The following is a 23,116-nucleotide window of genomic DNA, read 5'->3' as shown; positions in this document are numbered from 1 at the left end:
CCTACTTGCCCCTATTTAGTCCTGATTTGTTTATATTCATAGTCAACTTCTTGGCTCAGGCACTGGGCTCATTGTGATGAACTTGATACCGACATCTGACTCCCAGGAAAATTCTGATGGCTCTCATTCCAACCAAGGGACAATCTCTTCATCTCAGCAGTATCTGAGTGAAAGGATCCTGTTTAGAGATGAGGAGAAAACTAGTCCCAGGAAATATTAAGTGACTGGCCCTCGGTAGTAAAGCTGAGTGGCAGAGCACAACCTAGAATCCTTACTCTTACGGACACTCGCTCTCCTGTCTCAGACAATGTAAGTTGAAAAGACAAATGGGTTCAGGAGAAAAATAATCATTTGCCTTTTATGAACTATATAATAATGGATTCAAGGACAATTTCAGCAAAGAACAGTCTAGGTTATGGCTCAAAGACAGCAAATTGGTAAGTTTGGTCTATGACTAAAAAACTGTGATTGTAAGTGATCTACTAAAGAAGTTCGAAAACGAAATGAGCTGAGTTCTTGAATACAGATATGAAAGGGCAACAATGCAGTTTAGGAGAAGAATTACATATATGAATCTCATGAGTCTGAGATATCTGATCTATTGGGAGATTTATTCTGAGTACTCAGAATATCATTACTATCATTAAACATCTGGTAATTTGTGTTGTAACATTTGAGGACACTATAAAGGATGTGCAACTAAAATTCTAAGATACCAGTTCTATGATAAATGTAGGCACAGAGCACAGGTGACATAAATTCTGGAAAGTTGCTTTTTGCAAAGACTAACTGTTCTTGCCTGATAATCCTCTTACAGCTGGACTTGTTGCTTTCATAATATTGAAAAACGCACTCATTCACTCCACTGGTAAATTCAGACTGAAAAACGCCAACAAGTATATTCTGCAGATCAGGAGAGTTGCCAACTTTTGCACTTTTACATAATCGATGTAAAGATAAGGTAAACAAGAAAACAAAAAGAGCCATACCAATAATACTCTTTAAGAATTAAAAATGTTTTGTTATTGGTCACCAATTGAATATTAAACTAGCAGAAAGTGATTTTTTTAAAAAAGATACAGCAGAACAAAAATAAAGGAAAGATCCTAAAAGCTTTCAGAGAAGAAAAACAGAGATGGGACCCAAGTGGCTGGGAATTCAACCAGAAAAGCAGCAGAGGGAGGTCCCAGAATCAGAGCTGTGCTGCAGGCATTGGGGGCAACCAGTCCTTAACCAGAGCAGGAGCGGGGCCTCCAGGAAGGAAAAGAAGAGTTGAGATGTAAGTATAAACACTTAGGTACAAATCTATGGATGAATATATGACAGATCTGATGTAATGATCAGAAAGAAGTTAAGAAAAAAGACAAGTGAAGAAAAATCAAACCTTATACAGGAAAGGAAAATAACCACAGTACACTGTGACTTAGCTGTGAACATTGTTTACAGGGTTATAATGACGTAAACACTGAATGCTGATTTAATTAAATTCTGTGATATAACAATATTTAGAAAGGATGGGGAAAGGAGAAGTTGAGGAGAAGTATAGGGAATCCTTGTATAGTAAAGTCCTTGTATAGTAAAATCAATAGATATTATATAAAACTGGTTTATCAAGAAAAAAATAATTATTTTTGGCTGTCATTAGCACTATTCATCAATTTTTCCAGCTTTCCTCTTTCCAAGTTGGTAGCAGAATTGTTGGCATGGCTCGTGACTTACTTGGCCAGTGAAATGTTAGTGGAAGTGATATGATGGAAACTCAAAGAGCCAGGGTGTGATTTGCCCCTTTTCTTCCCTCCTTTCCAGTGACTGGGGATGTTCCAGAGGATGGATGTGCCACCAGCCTGGAGGCTGGTGTGAGGAGACATGGAGCCCAGTGGACCCACTTGGATTTGAAGGGTGTTGGTTATCTTTGCTTTTCATGACTGATCCTGCATATTATTTAAGACTTGGAAGTAAATAACAAAAGGAACAGCTGAAAGAGTTGAAAATAGTCTGCTCGCAGGACTGTGGGGTGTGGACAGGTCAGACAGGAGACTGTCCCTTTTCATTTTAAACCTTGTACATCTATTTGATTAAAAAAAAAAAATAGCCATGGTACCTACAGAACATATATCTCATGCAACCAGATGAATGTGCAAATGGAAATTCAAAGAGCAAGTGATTAGGGGAGAACAGGTATTCCCTGCTCCTCTCATTTCCATAGAGCGTAAGGAACTTCCACTCCACTCCCGAAGAAGGAGGGACACTTCCAGCTTCTTTTGGACGCAGCCAGGAGAGCGGAGTCACTTATCTGATTGGTGAGTTTGGGAAAAGCAAACTAGGCTCAGCCCCATTGGGCCAATCTTTGCTTACACTGTTGAAGGCACCCTGCCTGCAGGACTGTTATTCTCTGCTCCCCCAGGCAGTCAGCCTGGCAGTCAGAAGGGGAGTGGGGGAAATCCTACAGTTACACAAGTGTGCTAGATTATTGTGTGACTAGGTGGGCAAGTCTGGCTAATTCAGGGGTGAAATATTAATAAGCTTGTCTGGCCATAGATCCAGAGCCATGTTTGCTAATCAGCTTTATCAGTAATGATGCAATGTTTGAGATCTCCATATATCAGTTTCCTGTGTCCTATTACTCAGTGGATTTAGAACTCAGAAGGAACTCCTCCAAAACATGAATATCAGTCATCACTCAACTCTGTAAACAGATTAATAACACACTATAAGGATAATGCCTTTTTTTCTAGTTAGAAAAATATAGATGTGTAGAAGAAGTCTGAAAGATATATGCTTATCTATATTTTCTAATTTTTCTTCCCCTATTACTTGGGTAATAAAAATGCTCAAATACTAGACCTAGAATAAAAAATTAAAAGTAACATTATAAACTTACAGAGCATTGTTTCTTAGGATTCATGGTTACATCTGAATGATTTCTCTAGATTGGCTTTGTTTTCATTTACCATCAGTTTCTTATAATTGGTATGCTTAGAAGAGCTTTGAAGAAAACATTACTTATGTGTCGAAAAGTTGGGTTATATCTGGTACTCTAAGTAGAGAAAGTACAGGCCAGAAGAACCACACCGTTCAAGTTTAGTTACATAGTTATGCTCTGATAAAGTAAAAAATAATTTAATTATGTATAATGACATCCATCCTGCAATGGCAATAAAATTTTCCATTATTTAATAACCTACTTCCATTTCTTTACCAATTGATTCCTCTTCCGTTTCTTCTACTTGAGATACATTTTCATTTGAAGTAACTTTAGGAGTTGTAGGCAATGATATTTCAGCGATTTGCATAAGATTAGATAATTTCTCGTGAACTGAAATAACTCTAAAAATAACAAACATATATGCATTTTACTTGAAAAGTTAAGTAAGGCATTCATTTATTCCCAGAATCAATAAAACATGTAAAGTAAGTCCTTAGTTATTTAACACTTAGATTTCTGGCATCCCCAAACATCATTCAATCACTCCTTCATTGAAGAGACATGAGCACAGAGGCAAAATTCTCACCTGCATAATGTTTATGATCTAGTTATATGCTCAGACAGATTTATAATTACAAACTGGCAAAGACACAAAGCAAAAAAATGTAGACATCCAAAATATTTGCTTAAGATGAAAATAAAGAAAATAAATATCTACATGGGCAAAGAAACACCAGGCAATGACAAAAGATCTACTCCTACTTAAACTCAGTGCCACGCTCTGATTGGCTGGCTGGCCTGAAGATAAGAATTAGGACAAGTCAGCAATGGCTCTAAGAGACGGGTCAACGAGCCCACGCAGTGACAGGTACTGTGTGGGGAGTGGGAGTAAGGAGAAGAATCAAGAAAAAAGGAAAAGCTAAAGCCGAGGAAGAGGGCAGAGGACACAGTGGCAATTGTGTGGAGGACAGAAAGCTTCTGGAGCTGCGGTCCAGTGAACTATGGAGGCGCTGGAGACAGAGGTTAACTAGTGAATACAGTCAGAAGCTGGAAAAGCACTGAAACAGCTGAAGGAGGCAAAGAGCCACCCGCAGGGCTCCCAGTGACTCTAGGATACAGGCGCGTACAGCGCAGGTGCACACGTATGTGTGCGGGGGTGTGCGGGTCTCCATGCAGGGACGGAGGGAAATTTTTATGAAAAAGAAGTAGATGATGCAAAAAAGCAAAATGACATCAGGAACAAATGCAAGAACGTCGATTTCCCCAGTTTCCCGCAGCATGCTCTTACTTTGCCTTCTGTAGGATGATCAACAAGAGCAATTCCCCATAGACTGATCTTGACCCTCATAAGAACACAAGGAACTCCACCCTAGGTGGGAGAAATAGTGTCACCAAGGGATGAATCAGATGAACGTTTGTCAGGCAACTTCCTCTATAATAGCTGCAGTGACAGGGGCATGTCCCTAACTTTAGTCACCCTACCATTGATCATAAACACACCAAAATCAAGAACTTTTTGGAGTAAAACAAGAATCCTGTCAGTTTGATTACATTCTGCTCTGCAGAAATTATAATCATTTTCATCATGTGGTTCTGAAAAAAAAATTCTGCCATGTTTCTGGATGTACAAGGAAAGAACATAATTTCCTAACTTTGTGGCTTAGCTGTGCTGGTATAGTCCTGTGTCTAAGATTTTCCACCATGTCACTGAAAAAAATTTTAAAAAGGAAAAGAAAAAGAAAGTTGACTGAATAATTGAAAGTATGCCAGCCCTTGAAACATCTCTTGTTTTATTCTCTTTCATGGAGAGGCCAAAGAGAAAGAGTTCTTCAAAATGGAAATCAAGAACCAGGAACCAGACTCTCCAGGTAAGGACAGAGAAGCGCCAAGTCCCTGTACTCAGCAGGTGGTGAGCAGGGCAGAGAGCTGACACTGACAGACACAGGAGGCCATGATGAGACTTGACATTTGCCCAGTGCTTTCAACCTTTCAAAGTATCTGCATACATTATACATGCATACAAAGTATATGCATGCACTGTCTGGCTTGATCCTAACAATAACCCCAAAAGGTAGGCAAAATATTATTTCCATCTCAGAAATGAGAAAATGGAGGCTGAGGTCACAAGGGCAATGAACAATGGAATCAAAACTAAATTAACTAAGCAAAGAAAAAAAATGAAAAACAAACAAGGAATTTGGTAAGGTGAAATCAGAAAAGAGAAACACCAGGCATGAGCAAAAATTAGAGTCTCCATCCCCTGTTTGAAGCAGAGGGAGGAAAACAAGAGTGGCTGACGCAGAGGCTTTTGACTTGGGGAACAATATAAAATAGAATTGGGCAAAGAGGAAAGGGTGAGACCAGGATGGTGGTGGAGTTTGGGCTTAATTTTGCAACTTAATTCAGAGCCACATTAAGTTCTTTTTAAAACACACCCCAAACTACAGGCAAAATATAGTACAGACAACATCTTTGTACTGTCTGTTATCTTTATGAAGTACCAGAAACTATTCCTCCAACAACTCTAGGTCCTATTATTATTATTCCCATTTTACTGATGAAGAGACTGAGGCACAGAGAGGTTAAGTAACCTGGTCAAGGTTGCTGAGATAGGAAGATACGAAGGGGCACAACCAGCATTTGAACCAAAGCAGGCTGAATTCAGAGTTCATGCTCTTAACCACTGCAATATCATACTCTGCTAAGTAAAAGGAAGCCTTTTCCAAAAATGTCTTCTAAAAGTTCTTCTGTGATTTACCTTGTATATTACTGAAACAGTCAATCTTATGAAAGTATCAGCAAGGAGGGTTAGAGCTGTGGATAATCCATCTTTACTTGCCTGTTTAGTGGAACCCAGAAAGAGCCAACATATACATTGTTGTAAGCAGTAGATGTAACATCTGAAATATTCAGGGGCTTCATATTATAGGCATACAACAATAACACCTATAAGAAAATTAAAAGACATTTAACATGTTACATCAAACTTACACTTTGCCTCAAAACTGCAGCATCGGTTCTCAAAATAGTGTCATTATACTTTAAAAGGTTTTTCTTTGGAAGAGAAAAATGAGGGTTTTTTTTTTTTTGTTTCCAATTCACTTTAAAGAGAAATGATATGAACAAGAATTGTGCAAAGGTTATGAGATAAAAATAAATGCTAGTTGGTACCAAGGTTATATTATTTTTGAAGACTGACACTTCTTACTGCAGTTAAGTTTAAATTTCAGCCTCTGAAGGCCCTCTGCAACAAGTTCTAATGTATATTATACCTGGTGAATATCCAACTTTGTTGCTTGTTCCTTCTCCATATGCCCCTTTTCCATCGGTGGTCATAGGTACTTCTGTGCATTCACTTATGCTGTTCCCTTCCTGTTCTCTCTGTGTATTACATCCACACACAACTTACCAGCCCCCATCTCTTAAGATGAAACTTCTCCTAATGACTCATGCTTTAGTAATTTCCCTGATGTTTGAACTCTGAAAATTCTTAGAGTCAGTCCCACACTCGACAGCACCTATTTACAATCATGAATTCACAGAATTTGAAACTCAGAGGACCTTAGAGGTGGTCTGCTCTAAGTCTTTCCAAGGAAGCTGAGGTCCAGAGCTGACAGTCAAAATTAACTAATTAAATGTATGCATTTATCTCTGCTTCCTCACAAATCAAACTAAAATAAGAGTAAAGGGATTTTGGGAATTCCTGGTGGTCCAGTGGTTAGGACTCTGTGCTTCCACTGCAGGGGGCATGGGTTTGGTCCCTGGTGGGGGAACTAAGATCCTGCAAGCCACCTGCAGTGTGGCCAAAAAAAAAAAAAAAAAAGGGGGGATTTTTTTTTTTTCTTAAAGGCATAAATCCACAAAGACAGAAGCAAGAGAGAAAATGAAGCAGATGAGAGATGTTAGCAACATTTTGAAAGCACCTCAGCTTAGTCAGCAGAGAGGAAAGGCTGTGTCCCACCTGCCTTCAGAGGGGCTGCCGACAACGAGCACGACCAAGAACCTCAGACGCCTTGGGGACAACCTCCCTCCCATCCCTTCTCCGAGTCCATGCAACCAGGAGACTCCCTCCCTCCTTCCCCGCCTCTCCTCTGCTGGCCAAACTTCTTCCGTTTTTCTCTCTGCTGAGGTTAAATCAAAGATCTATGCTCGGGACTTCCCTGGTGGCCCAGCGGTTAAGACTCTGCACCCCCAATGCAGGAGGCCTGGGTTCAATCCCTGGTCAGGGAACTAGATCCCGCATGCTGCAACTGAAAGATCCCACACGCAGCAACTAAAGATCCTGCATGCGGCAGCGAAGATCCCGCGTGCTGCAACTAAGACCCGGTGCAGCCAAATAAATAAATAAATATTAAAAAAAAAAAAAAAAAAAAAAGAATCTATGCTCGGGCTTCCCTGGTGGCGCAGTGGTTGGGAATCTGCCTGCTAATGCAGGGGACACAGGTTCGAGCCCTGGTCTGGGAAGATGCCACATGCCGCGGAGCAACTGGGCCCGTGAGCCACAACTGCTGAGCCTGCGCGTCTGGAGCCTGTGCCCCGCAATGGGAGGGGCCGCGATAGTGAGAGGCCCGCGCACCGCGATCAAGAGTGGCCCCCGCTTGCCGCAACTAGAGAAAGCCCTCGCACGAAACGAAGACCCCAACACAGCCAAAAATAAATAAATAAATAAAGTAGCTATTAATTAAAAAAAAAAAAATAGATCTATGCTCAGGAGGGACATTAGATTCCAGAGGTGAGGTGCTGAACTGAAAACGCTGGAATGAAGTGAAAGTCTATATTCAGAACAAGAGACATCCCTCTACCCCACTCCAGCCCCTGCCCAGACGTAGAAAACCAAGCAGGAGTCCAAAAGAGTCCTCTTTGGGGAAATTTACCAGATGAAAAGACCTACAGATACTGACATTTCAGGATCCACCAATGAAGCTGCTAGCTCCCACAGTCACCCTGCAGTGAGGCTAAAAGTCCATAAGCCTGACTCAGTATGCTTCTCAGTGCCTCAAACATGAACGGACAGCCAAGGGTCACTAGACATGAAATGAAAGGTAGAGACCGAAACTAATGTACGAAAAGGAATTTGGAGAATCAGATACAAGACAGAGAGCAGAAGAAAACGTCACTGAAACCATAATTAATATCCTCAGAGAGAGAAAGGCCAATATTGCATCTATGAAATAAGAACACAGTGCTATTAAAATGAAAGAGAATAAGAGCTCTTAAAAATTAAAAAATATGATCATAACAACTAAATAACCAATAAAAGATTTGAAATATAAAGTTAAATATATCTCCCTCCAAATAAACCTAAATTTAAAAACATAAAGAGGGGAGAAAAGATGAGAAAAGTAAACATTCAATCTAATAGGCTCAATATCTGAATAACAGAAATTCCAGAAAGTGCAGAGATCATCAGAGGGAGGAAATTATCAAAGAAAAACATCTCCACGAACTGAAGAATATACTTCACATATTGAAAGGGGCACCCTAAGAATCCAGCACAATACCCACACCAAGGCACATCATGGAATTTTAAAACATAGAGGACAGAGGGAAGATCCCCAGAGTTTCCAGAGGAAAAAAGTCACAAAGAACTAGGAATCAGAATGGGAACAGAACTCTCAACAGCAATGCAGGATTGCCAGAGATAATGGAGCAGTGCCACCCACATTTTGAGGGAAAATAATTTTCAACCTAGAATTCCATGCCTAGGCAACAATGAATTAAGCATTAAAATGATGCTTAATTTTTGTCAGACACAGAAGGCCTTAAACTCCTATGAAAGTTCAGGGTTAATTTTAGTCTGTTGCAACCTTGTTAATCATCTCAGGGGACTGAAGTCATGGAATTATTCCTTGGCGAAACCTGAATGGAATGTACTAAATAGTGATTAAGGTAGCCCTGTTTTAGGGTCTGAAACACACAAAGAGGCAGCCAGCTAATCAGCATTTTTTGTAGAAAATGCACATGTTGATGATCTACATCTGAATTCTATTGTTACCTTCACTTCTCTCACTGAGTCTGGCTCACGCCTGGTTTTGACTACATGATCAGAGGGGTACAAAAGACTCCTCTCCCAGGTAAGACAGCAGCTTTCTTGAAACTAAGATATCTCACCATATTTCAGCGGTTCATGACCCACAGATGACGTGTGTCCCGTGCAACTGAGAGAGGACCCAGGAAGCTGCTCCTGGGTATCTTAGTCTCTCCTTTAGTCTGAAATCAGAATTAACTTGAATAAAGTAGGGCAATATTTAAACAATAAAACACTAAACTCACTCGCATAGTTGTTGTGAGCCAGAGCTCTGGAGCCGGGGTGCCTGGGTTTGCCTCCACCACTTACTGGCTGTGTGATCTTGGGCAAATTATTAAAACATTACGCTTCTGCTTTCTCATTTGTAAAATTAAGATGTGGTAATCCCCATCCCATGGATCAGGGTGAGGATTGAGTGAGTCAACGTAAAGTGCTTTAAGCAGTATTTAGAGCATTATTGTTGTCATTTTTAGCCCCATGATCACTACTGGCTCCTTACCCTTCCTGGATACCTCATTTTCTATATTCTCTTGGACCTGCTGCTAATCCCAAACCAGCTTTCCATCTAATCCTCCAGTCTGTCCTCATCTAATCCACTTAGTTCTTAGTTGATAATAGTGCTTAGTTCTATTCCCAACTTGTCTTTACTCCTCAAGGATAAGTTATATAACCTTGCATACTCAGGACTGGATTCTTCAGGAGGCAATACGCCCATGATAAAATTTCCAGTGTTCCTTTATTCACTTCTGAAAATACTCTTTTTTTTCAATGGAAAAGAAGTGATATGGTTTTGACAAACACTGAGGAATACTATATTAAAACTGCCTTGTATGTTCATCATTATCAAGTAGGATTTATCTCAGGGATGCAAGGATGATTCAGTATTTGCAAATCAATCAATGTGATGCACCACATTAACAAACTGAAGAATAAAAATTATATGATTATCTCAATAGATGCAGAAAAAGCTTTTGACAAATTCAACGTCCATTTATGATAAAAACTCTCAACAGAGTGGGTATAGAAAGAACATACCTCAACATAATAAAGGTCATATATGACAAACTTACAGCTAAAATCATGCTCAATGGTGAAAAGCTTTTCCTCTAAGATCAGGAACAAGATAAGGATGCCCACTATGACCACTTTTATTCAACACAGTATTTGAAGTCCTAGGCACAGCACTCAGACAAGAAAAGAAGATCAAAGGTATCCAAATTACAGAGGAAGAAGTAAAACTGTCACTGTTTGCAGATGACATGATCCTATATATAGAAATCCTACAGACACCACAAAAAACTATTAGAACTCATAAATGAAGTCAGTGAAGTTGCAGGATACAAAATTACTATACAGAAATATATTGCATTTCTATACACTAACAATGAACTATCAGAAAGAGAAATTAAGAAAACAATCCTCTTTACAATTGCATCAAAAAGAATAAAATACCTAGGAATAAATCTAACCAAGGAGGTAAAAGACCTGTACTCAGAAAACTATAAGACACTGATGAAAGAAATTGAAAACAACAGAAACAAATTGAATGATATACTGTATTCATGGACTGGAAGAAGTAACATTGTTAAAATGACCATATTACCCAAGACAATCTACAGATTCAATGCAATTCCTATCAAAATACCAATGGCATTTTTCAGAGAACTAGAACAAATAATTCTAAAATTTGTATGGAACCACAAAAGACTTCAAAGAGCCAAAATAATCCTGAGAAAGAAGAACAAAGCTGTAGATGCTCCTTGATTTCAAATTCTACTACAAAGCTATAGCAATCAAATGGCATTTTTCAGAGAACTAGAACAAATAATTCTAAAATTTGTATGGAACCACAAAAGACTTCAAAGAGCCAAAATAATCCTGAGAAAGAAGAACAAAGCTGTAGATGCTCCCTGATTTCAAATTCTACTACAAAGCTATAGCAATCAAAACAGTATGGTACTGGCCCCAAAACAGACACATAGACCAATGGAACAGAATAGAAATAAACCCACACTTATATGGCCAATTAATCTACAACAAAGGAGGCAAGAATATACAATTGGGAAAAAACAACCTCTTTAATAAATGGTGTTGAGAAAACTGGACAGCTACATGCAAAAGAATCAAACTAGACTACTCTCTCACACCATATACAGAAATAAACTCAAACGGATTAAAGACTTAAATGTAAGACCTGAGACCATAAAACCCCTAGAAGAAAACATAGGCAATATGATCTTTGACATTGGTCTTAGCAATGTTTTTTTTGGATCCATCTCCTCAGGCAAAGGAAACAAAAGCAAAAATAAACATATGGGACTACATCAAACTAAAAAGCCTCTGCACAATGAAGGAAACTATCAACAAAATGAGAAGACAGCCTACTGAGTGGGAGAAGATATCTGCAAGTGATATATCTGATAAGGCATTAGTATCCAAAATATACAAAGAACACATGCAACTCAAGCTCAAAAAAAGCAACAAACAAACAACCTGGTTAAAAAATGGACAGAGAATCTGAGTAGACATTTTTCCAAAGAAGACATACAGCTGGCCAACAGGCACATGAAAAAATGCTCAACATCAAACATTATTAGGGAAATGAAAATCAAAACCACAATGCTCACCTCACACCTGACAGAGTGGCTGTTATAAAAAAAAGAACAAATAACAAGTGTTGATGAGGGTGTGGAGAAAAGGGAAGTCTCATGCACTGTTGGTAGAAATGTAAATTGGTACAGCCACTATGGAAAGCAGTATGAAGGTCCCTCAAAAAATTAAAGATAGAACTACCATATGATCCAGCAATTCCACTTCTGGAAAAAACATTAATTCAAAACTATATATATATATATATATATATACACATATATAGTTATCAATATATCAATCAATCAATCAAATATTTCTCAGCCATAAAAAATAACAAGATCTTGCCATTTGGGACAACATGGATGGACCTAGAGGGTATTATGTTAAGTGAAATAAGTCAGACGGAGAAAGACAAATACCACGTGATTTCACTTACATGTGGACTCTAAAAAACAAAACAAATGATCAAACATAACAAAACAGAAACAGACTCATAGGTATAGAGAATAAACTTGTGGTTGCCAGAGGGGAGAGGGGTTGGGGGATGAGTGAAATAGATGGGGGAGATTAAGAGGTACAAACTTGCAGTTACAAAATAAATGAGTCACAGGGATGTAATATACACATAGGAAATATAGTCAATACTACTGTAACAACTTTGTATGGTGACAGATGATAACTAGACTTTTCATGGTGATTATTTTGTAATGTATACAAATGTGGAATCATTATGTTGTACACCTGAAACTAATACAATATTGTAAAACAATTTTACTTCAATAAAAAAAAAAGAAATAAAGAAAAAGAAAAAATCGTCTTGTCCTCACAGCCCAGGAACAGTGAAAGACGAATCCCTCTTCCACTAGATGGAGCTGATTTGTAATTTCCTCATCTTGATGTCTTAATCACCTAACAAAATGCTTGGCACATAGTATGCACTCAATAAATACTTTACTTATTAGTTAGTAAGCAGTTGAGCTATATGTGTTTTGTAAAGAAATCAATATTAAGAATGAAAAGACTTAGGTTCCCATTCTTATTTTTGTCACTAATGAGTTGTGGTGTTGGTCAAGTCATTTTACCCCTGTGGAACTCTGCTTCCTCATCTGTAAAATGAGAATGTCGATTAGGTGTTCTCCTAGTTTCCTTTCAGTTCTGACATTTGACCTGGGTGATACCAAAAGTCAGAGGTTACCAATGGAGCCCACTATATAAACTGGCAATGGAGTAACTTCTTGGAGAGTCATCATGAGAGCTGTAAGTTCACTGGTAGCACCAGCCTAGACCAGTGCTTCTCAACCTTAAATGTGCATACATTACTTGCACATTCTAAAATGTGCAAGTAGAACGAATATTCTGATTCAGTGGGTCTGAAGTGAGACCTGAGATTCTGCATTTCTAATGAGCTTCCAGGGGATGCCAGGGGGGCTATTTCCTGACCACACTCAGCAAGGGCCAGGGACTATCAGATGCCTGCCTCATTTATGCAGCTTTTGTCTTCCCCAGCTTCCAGAAGCTGGATGTAATTTTGGGCCCCATCTGCAGGACCAGGCTCTAGTTAATCACTTAGCCAACAAGTCCCAGAATCCAGAGGACCTCAGAGGGAGGTCCTGGGCATCTGTATGATCTCTAAGTTATAGCACTCCTGACATCCAAGTTGATAACATTGGGCTTTTGCTTTTGTTAAGACTTGGTAATTTTCCCAGGAACCCTAGCTCATCCTTCACTATCCTGCTAGGCCTGAGCTTGTCTCGAATGCACAGTCTGTTTCTTTGGGACCCTGAAATAGAGTCTTGCTCTTCTTAGGGATTTAAAGACCTCCAGAAAAGAGCACTGGCTCCACATTTCTTGTTCCCAGACAGGCTGGACTTCTGAATAAACTTATCTCCAAGAACTATTTCAGCTCTATCCAAGTTTCTGTTTTTACTTGCCAGATGGAGTCTTGCTTTTCAGTGCTTTGCTTGATCAGACTTCTTGCACTTGATCATGCTTGTCTGCCTACATCTTCTGTGGCCTCTGAAGAACATGCCTTGGGCTGTCCAGCTGCCTTCAACACAACAGCCTTTGCAGTCGTTTGCTTCCCTCCAACTCAACAATGTGTTGAGTTGCTCCAATCCTGATTCATTGTCAACTAGCATTCCTCCATCCTGGGTCTCAGTTTCCTCTTTTGTAAAATGGGGCTAATGATAATACTCGGCCGTTTGGATCCATGGGTTCGGCATCCGTGGATTCAACAACCCGTGAATCAAAAATATTTTTAAAAATTCCGAAAGTTCCAAAAACGAAAATTTGAATTTGCCATGTGCTGGTAACTATCTATATAACATTTACATTGTATTAGGTTTTATAAGTAATGAAGAGATGATTTAAAGTATACAGGAGGATGTGCATAGTTTATATGCAAATACTATGCCATTTTATACAAAGGTCTTGGACATCTATGGATTTTGGTATCTGAGGGGGTTCTGAACCAATCCCCTGTGAATACTGAGGGACGACTGTACCTACCTCATACAGTTGCTGTGAAGTTAATGAAGTAAAATACCTGGAACACAGTAAGCTCTACATTCGTGTTCATTATTGCTATTATCTTATGGGTTTCATGAGCTGCACCCAGTTTTTCCAACATTAAACTCTACACTAAAGGTCTAAGATAATGAATAGCTGAAAGCTCACATACATGAATATTTAAAGCATCACACAAATTTCAGTGTTATCTTATGAAAAAATAGACTCTTAGGTCTGAGAAGATCTAGCCCTCCCAAGTCAGCGTTTCCTGATTTGGTAGCTGAGATTTATGGCAGCAACTGAATCTTTTATCATGACCCAATACATACATACTCATTGTCAAAGGGGGAAAAATGTCCCTGGACTAAGATAGGAAAACTGTGTGTTCTGAGGGCTTCCCTGGTGGCACATGGGCTAAGAATCCGCCTGCTATTGCAGGGGGCACAGGTTCGAGCCCTGGTTCAGGAAGATCCCACATGCCGCAGAGCAACTAAGCCCGCGCACCACAACTACTGAGCCTACGCTCTAGAGCCCGTGAGCCGCAACTACTGAGCCCACGTGCCACGACTACTGAAGCCCACACACTTAGAGCCTGTGCTCCACAACAAGAGAAGCCACCCCAATGAGAAGCCCGCGCACCAAAACGAAGAGTAGCCCCCGTTCGCCACAACCAGAGAAAGCCCACACGCAGCAATGAAGACCCAGTGCAGATAAAAATAAATTAATTAATTTAAAAAAAAAAACTGTGTGTTCTGTGTCTTTGTGGCTTACGCAAGTCACTCAAGCAACCTGTTTAAATCAGAATTTGTTAGTTGGTGCTCTGCTTCTAATCTCTGTCTGACACCAGTTCATGCACCCATGCTAACTGTCAGACGTGACTGTTGATTCATGAAACCTCGTTATTCTAATTATCAGCCACAGATGCAGTCTTAACATTAACTCCCACGATCATCCTGCCCCAGACTGATAGGGATGTGATATTTCTACAACCTTGTGAAATGAACTTTATACTTTGTTCCTCATTTTTTAAAACTAACTATTTGGGTAAACAATCTGTTCCCCAACAACGTCATCCTTTCATACCCTTTCTGAATGGATATACTCTTTTATCACACCTTGTTGGTTCTCTTGCCAGCAAGTAAACAAATTCATCAGGATGCCAAATGTCAATCTAGAAATGTTCTTTTTAACAGTATCTGTCATGAAACAAAAGTTTCAGAAAACAACATTTTCACTTACTGTATGTGATGCATTCTGATATTGCCTTCTTATATTTAATTTCTTTAAAAATATACTACTCATGACACACTATATTGACTCCATGACCCATGAGTATTCTTGGAACTTTTGTTTGAAAACTACTGCACTAAATTCCCCCAAAGAGACCACAGATTTATTATTCTAAAATGTATATGGAATATCTGGCAAGGATTGGGTATGGAAAGGGTGGGAAGGAGAATACTTTCAAAATATGAGAAATAGCTTTAAATGTTTCTGGGGAGTGATGTGTTCAAGTTTCTGTTTTTTGTGTGAGCAGGAGGGATGTATAACTGATCAAGAGTTAGCAGCAGGTTGCCAGCCTGAGGAAGAAGAATGAAGAGGCAATTGGGAGAAGCGTGCTTGAGAGCAAAGAGAGGTGGGCTCTGGAGGTCTCACCATCTGACACGGTTCACGTGAGTCAAGGAGCAGCAGAAGTTACCAGAGCCACAGCTAGAGGGGACAGCACTCAAGAGGTAGGAAGTACAGGAGCAGACCATGGCAGGAGGCAAAAAAAACAGATTAAAAAGTACTGAATAGGGTAAAACTATATGGCAAATGTTGTTGGAAGGTTCCTCTGCAAAAGGTGGTAGTTAGACCCCCTGTCCCATTTTTAAAAGCTTGACTCCTCTTCAAGACTCTCCTAGAATCAGAATCACTGTTCTACCTCTCAGAGTTCAGGCATTGATACTGAACTGCTCCCAAATACTTGCCCCCCTTCCTGCTCCCCAATTAGCCCTGTTGCAAATGTCTATACATGCATATGAACATAGATATGAATACAGATATAGAGTTAGATAAAGATAATAAACATTAAAATAAGGAGTTACGTATGTGATACAGATTTGTAAACAGCATTTAGAGAGAAACTAAGTTTTTTCTCCTATTTGCTACGCACTTTAATTTTTGCTGGTTAGGCAGAGTTTACTCTATTTTCTGCCCATTGTTGGCAGCTAAAGTATGTATAAGGAGATATTGTTGGTAAACTTTAAAAGGTGCTTTAAAATAATGCTTACCAAGTGTATTACATGTGTATTTGAAGTTAAACTTTCAAACAGCATAATAATGTGAAAATCATTTCACATAAGAATAATAAATGACAACTACTGTTTAGGTCGAGAGTTTACACAATTATCTCTAGGGTACCCATGATACAGAAAAGTTAACTAATCTACTGAAGGTTACAAAATTACTAAGTAACAGAGCTGGGATTCAAAACAAGAGTCTGATTTGCTCCATTCTGAGGGCTCTAGAGTCTGTGTTCTTAACCAGTACACTAATGTAAGCAAAATAAATAAAAGAAAACCATTCCCAGTAAGACTGTGCAAAGACAAAGTCTCAAAAGTGGCTCGTGAAAGAAGTCAGAATATTTTTAAAGCAACAACAATTTGACTCTCAAGAGAACAATGGAAATGAGTAGATGACATTTTCAATGTACTGAAAGAAAATAATTTCCAATCTTTAATTCTTTACTCCATAAAAATTTATTTCACAGATAAATGTAAAACAATGATATTTATCAGGCAAACAAAAATTGAGTGTTTGCCTCCAGAAGATGCTCACCACAAGAAATTCCAGAATATGTACTTCAACAGAAAGAAGTGATCCTAAATGGAATGTCTAAAATGCAAGAAGGAGTAGAAAGCAAAGCAAATGATGAATATGTAGAAAATTCTAAAGGAAAATAACTCTTGTATAAAACAATTAAAAATAATATTATTTTGGTTAAAAAAAGAAAATGTGCAATAATATCATTTAAGTCATTAGAGGAATAAAGATCATTCATTAACTTTAGACTGGGACTTCCCTGGTGGTCCAGCGGTAAAGAATCCACCTTCCAGTGCAGGGACACCGGTTCGATCCCTAGTCGGGAACTAGGATCCCACATGCCACAGTGCAACTAAACCCGTGGCCACAACTACTGAGCTCACGCACCTCAACTAGAGCTCGTGTGCCACAAGCTACAGAGCCCATGTGCTCTGGAGCCACGTGCCACAAATACAGAGCCCACGCGCTTGGGAGCCCAGAAGCCACAACTAGAGACAGAAAACCTGCATGCCACAACTAGAGAGAAGCCCGCACACTACAATGAAGAGCCTGCTCACTGCAACGAAAAAAATCCCACATGCCTCAACGAAGATCCCATGTGCCGCAACTAAGACCTGATACAGCCAAAAATAAACAAATCTTTCAAAAAAAAAAAAAGAAACTTTAGACTTTGATAAGTATGTATGTTGTCCTGAGGGTAACCACTAAAAGCACAGCAAAAGAGTGCATAATTTCAAAGTTCAGAGAGGACAAATGAATGAAAAAAGTAATCAATCCCAAAAAAGGGAGAAAGACAGAAAACCTGAGGAAAACAGAAAATGTGAGACAAGTGAAAACACAAAATAATATGGTAGATTTAAAACCAAATATATTATTATTTGCATTAAGTGTGAATGGACTAACTTCTCTAGTCAAAATACAATATTGTCAGACTGTATTTTAAAATATCCAAGTGTATACCTTTATTTAAAAATACAATTAAGGGACTTCCCTGGTGGTCCAGTGGTTAAGAATCCACCTTCCAATGTAGGGAACTCAGGTTCGATCCCTGAGAACTAAGATCTCACATGCTGTGGGGCAACTAAGCCCACACGCCGCAACTACTGAGCCCATGCACTTTGGAGTCTGCATGCCACAACTAGAGAGAAGCCTGTGTACTGCAATGAAGAGCCTGAGAGCCGCAATGAAAGATCTCACGGGCCACAACTAAGACTCGGTGCAGCCAAACAAATAAATAAATAAAATACTTTGAAAAAAACAATTAAAACACAAGTACACAAACGGGTTGAAAGCAAAAGGTTAGAAAAAGAAATATTACGAAAATAACAACCACAAGAAAGTCACTTTCCTCTAGTAATATCAAACAAGGCAGACTTTATGAGGGAAAAATCATTATTACAAAAAGGTCAGAAGTCACTGAATTCACTGAGAAGTCACAATGCTTATTAATCTGTTTGCACCTAAGAACAAAGCCTCCAATTAGGTAAAGTAAAATTTGACAGAACTACAAGAAAAAACAAAACAACAGCAATCTCAGTGAGAGAATTAAATGTTAAAATCTCAGTACAGCTGACTCTTGAATACATGGGTTTGAACTGCACAGGTCCCACTTTATGAGAATTTTTTTCAATAAATACGTATGATTATACTACACAATCCATGGCTGACTGAATCCAAAATGTGGATATGGAGAGCCAACTGTAAAGTTACACATAGATTTTCAACTGTGAGGAAGGTCAGCACCCTGACTCTTATGTTGTTCAAGGGTCAACAGTAATTGATTAAAAAAAATAAATCCCACCGAGGCATGTGGGATCCTTTGTTTTGATTTTCAAACAAAAATAGAAAAATCACCAAGAATATAGAGTATATGAACAAGACTATACAAACTAACCTATTGGACATATATCAACACTGCCTCAACAACTGAGGAGAACACATTCTTTTTAAGAGCAATGGAATATTTACACAATAAACACCTTCCTGGCAAAAAAAAGCAAGCTTCAACAAATATCAGTCATACAGAGCATTTTTTTATTACCACAGAACAAAATAATCTACGAATAAATAACAAAAGACAACTAGAAAAGCTTCATATAGTTTGTAACTTAAGAAACATATGTTGAAATGACCCACGAGTCAAAGAAGAAATCACAATGGAAATTTTAAAAGTTATTTTTAACTGAAAGATGATGACAGTACTATAATAAAACTTGTGGGATGAAGCCAAAGCAATATTTAGAGAGAAACTGATAGCCTTAAAATGCATAGATTAGAAAAGAAAGAACTAAATATTGAGCTAATATCTATCTCAAGAAGTCAGTAGTTAGGAAAAGAACACACACACACACACACGAAAACAACAGTAGAAGAAAGATATTCAGGGTTAATGAAATAAAACTAATTAATGAGAAATCTCTGGTGATGATGATCAAGAAAAAAATGCACAAATAAGCAATATAAGGCATGAAAAGGGATACTTCACTACAAATACACCAGATAGCTTAAAAATATGAGAGAAATTTTAAATAAAATGGGAAAATTCCTAGAAAAAGCAACTTAAGCAAAACTAACTCATGAAGAAATAGAAAATCCCAATGTTCTATAAACAGGGGTGATAGTTAAAATACTTAAAACTTGGTTTGACAAAGGCACTAACCATTAGAACAGATATTAGCCCAATCAGAACTGATACCAGCTCTGATAACCAGTACATTAGTACTGTTGCTTAAAGACTGCCTCTAACTATGGAGAATTACATCACTAGTCTTATATTATCTCACAACAAAAACACACAAGGGCTTTATTGATGAGTTCTTAGCAAATATCTGAGGAAAAAGGTTACTCCAAACTTACACAAACTTCACCATAGAACAGAAAAACATGGTTATATTTATCAACACATTTTATGAGCCTAGCAAAAGCCTCATACAGAAAATATCTGACAAGGATAGCACAAAAAGGAAAAATTATAGTCCAATAGTACTCTTGAAAACAGTGGCAAAAATTCAAAATGAAACATTAGCAAACTGAATCTAGTAAAATGAATACATCATGACCAATTTGAGTTCATCTCAGGAGCACAAGGCTGATTTAACATTATAAAATCAATTACTATATTAAAAGAGATAAATGATAAAATCCTCTTAATAGATACAGTAAAATATTCATGATAAAACTTCCTATCAAAGTGGCAATAGGAAAAAATTTCCTTAATGTGATAAAGGATAACTACAAAAAAATATTAAACATCATATGTAATGGTGACACATTGGAAAGTTTCTCTTTAAGTTCAGGAAAAAGGAAAATGATCAACATGAGTCCAACTTTCCTAGGATCTCTTAATTATTTAACATTCATTCTGCTAGACAACATAGATTCTAAATTGCTGTATATTTCTGTCTATATGATAAGAGGATCTTCTCTACTCTTTAAGTTATAATGGCTTCATTAAACTTTATATCCAAATGTAAGATTTAGCTTTATAATTATATTACATACCATAGGTTCTGTTTCCTTTGGAGGTTTTTCCAGGGGAGGAATGTACCACTGAAAGCAAAGTTCTTTGTTTAAAGCTTGTGTTGCTACAACTGAGGACACCACATCTCCATATGATGGGCTGGCAAACAGTTTTAATGACAAATTGGAGTGTAGAGAACTGTCAGTTGTTCCTAGCTGGGGAACAAACAGAAACAACAGCTTAATTGCTGGTAATGAATTTATTCAATATTTAAAACATTCATTCAATTTTCATTCAATATTGACTATTGGAAAACTCGGGGAATCATCTCAGCTTGTTTTATGGATGTAGGTCTTAAAACTGCCCCTGATTACCAAAGAGAAGATTCTTTTATAGAAAAAATATATTTCAAAACCCAGTGAACTCAACAAATGTCTTCCACTTTGGTGAATATTCAAGAGTAAAGATCTAGAGGGAAAATGCCCATGCTATCATTTCAGTCTCAAGGTCACCATATAGTCTAAGAACATCTTCTACTTTTCTTCATTTATTCACTGGTTTGGTTTGGTTACAATTTATTATCTACTTTCCAATAGCATTCTTTGCAGTACCATATGCAAAATAAGACACAGTTTTTGTTCTAAGAGGTTAAAATCCATTACTCTCATTCCCTCTTTAAATGAATGTAGCTGATTTGTAAGTTTAGTCTTGGTGGATGTGGGTCCAGCTCATTTGATGGAACTTGGTCCCTGAATCAGGAGTTTTCAAGAAACATAAATGTGTAGACTGCAATTGGCAATTTCATAAAATATTTACTTAGTTTTTTAAGGTAGCTAAGAAAGTAAAGCATGAATGCTATCAACAAAATAAGAGTCTAGCCAGAGAGATAATAATGGTGATAATAATATCTCAACTCAATAAAGGATTTTCTTCAATGGAGTACAAACTATTTTCAAAATTAATTTCTTGTTATTCCCAAGATTACAGCATGGTAGCTGGAAAGCAGTTCTTCTACTAAACTCTTGACATCTAAGGCGTCTCAAAGGCTTGGTGACCAAGGGGAACATGTCAGTGGCTAGAAAGAAATGCCTGGTGTTTCTATAACACTTTGTACCTTCCATTTCTGAGTCTATTCAAGATACAATAGAAGACTGTCAATGCAAAGTCTTCAAAATAAAAATAAAGAGAGAAATAAATACATTGGCTTTTCAAGTTGTCTACCGATAAAAGAAAAAATATGTCTGGACTGAAAGGTAATATCAAAGGTGAATACTATTTAAAAATGTCTAGAGACTATCATAAAGGGATATGATAAGCCAGAATCCTCATTTATTAGCACTATGATACTAAAAACACGACCAAAATGCATAATAAATAAGATTATTAGGGTTAAATAATCATTTAAAAGTGCTTAATAAAGATTAATTCTATTTCAGGCAGTTCACCAAAAAATCAGGTAAATAATTGATTCAGAAAAAAATTCTCACATTTTTCCATATCTGAGTGCCTTTCAGAGGTTCTGACTATTTTAGCAAAGAATTCATATTTAATAACTAGCTAAGTGGAGAAAAATAAAAAGCAAATACCTTCTATTTCAATACATATAGTGTTTATTAGCATGATGGCCTAATAATAATAAACTGTAACAGAAATCAATATTAAAATAGGGCATTTAATTTTCAATTCACTTTTTAAAAACGTAATATCTAATTGCTAATGGGATTAATTACATAAGCTAGTCGATGGGCTATACACTGAGTATTTTTTAAGGAACCTCCATACTGTTCTCCATAGTGGCTGTATCAATTTACAATCCCACTAACAATGCAAGAGGGTTCCCTTTTCTCCACACCCTCTCCAGCATTTGTTGTTTGTAGATTTTCTGATGATGCCCATTCTAACTGGTGTGAGGTGACACCTCATTGTAGTTTTGATTTGCATTTCTCTAATAATTAGTGATGTTGAGCAGCTTTTCATGTGCTTCTTGGCCATCTGTAAGTCTTCGTTGGAGAAATGTCTATTTAGGTCTTCTGCCCATTTTTGGATTGGGTTGTTTGTTTCTTTAATATTGAGCTGCATGAGCTGTTTATATATTTTGGAGATTAATCCTTTGTCCGTTGATTCATTTGCAAATATTTTCTCCCATTCTGAGGGTTGTCTTTTCATCTTGTTTATGGTTTCCTTTGCTGTGCAAAAGCTTTGAAGTTTCATTAGGTCCCATTTGTTTATTTTTGTTTTTATTTCCATTACTCTAGGAGGTGGATCAAAAAAGAGCTTGCTGTGATTTATGTCAAAGAGTGTTCTTCCTATGTTTTCCTCTAAGAGTTTTATAGTGTCTGGTCTTACATTTAGGTCTCGAATCCATTTTGAGTTTATTTTTCTGTATGGTGTTAGGGAGTGTTCTAATTTCATTCTTTTACATGTAGCTGTCCAGTTTTCCCAGCAACACTTATTGAAGAGACTGTCTTTTCTCCATTGTATATCTTTGCCTCCTTTGTCATAGATTAGTTGACCATAGGTGTGGGGGTTTATCTCTGGGCTTTCTATCTTGTTCCATTGATCTATGTTTCTGTTTTTGTGCCAGTACCATATTGTCTTGATTACTGTAGCTTTGCAGTATAGTCTGAAGTCAGGGAGTCTGATTCCCCCAGCTCCATTTTATTCCCTCAAGACTGCTTTGGCTATTTGGGGTCTTTTGTGTCTCTATACAAATTTTAAGATGATTGGTTCTAGTTCTGTAAATAATGCCATTGGTAATTTGACAGGGATTGCATTGAATCTGTAGATTGCTTTGGGT

At 37.8% G+C, this 23,116-nt stretch overlaps 1 protein-coding gene across 2 annotated transcripts in view; it reads right to left on the bottom strand.

Moving 5' to 3' along the window:
- The window catches only part of CFAP54 (cilia and flagella associated protein 54), a 300,842-nt gene that overhangs the window by 36,488 nt on the left and 241,238 nt on the right, over nt 1-23,116 (bottom strand). For both annotated transcript variants that reach the window (XM_059934750.1, XM_059934751.1), the window contains 3 exons: nt 20,361-20,534; nt 5,766-5,872; nt 3,186-3,327 (listed from right to left, as the gene is read on the bottom strand). In XM_059934750.1, the coding sequence (XP_059790733.1) occupies nt 3,186-3,327; nt 5,766-5,872; nt 20,361-20,534 (423 nt within the window). The remainder of the gene's footprint in view (nt 1-3,185; nt 3,328-5,765; nt 5,873-20,360; nt 20,535-23,116) is intronic.

The sequence above is a fragment of the Balaenoptera ricei genome, chromosome 10, assembly GCF_028023285.1.
Source record: "Balaenoptera ricei isolate mBalRic1 chromosome 10, mBalRic1.hap2, whole genome shotgun sequence".
NCBI classification, from domain to species: Eukaryota; Metazoa; Chordata; class Mammalia; order Artiodactyla; family Balaenopteridae; genus Balaenoptera; species Balaenoptera ricei.
This window is presented reverse-complemented; position numbering and strand designations above follow the sequence as displayed.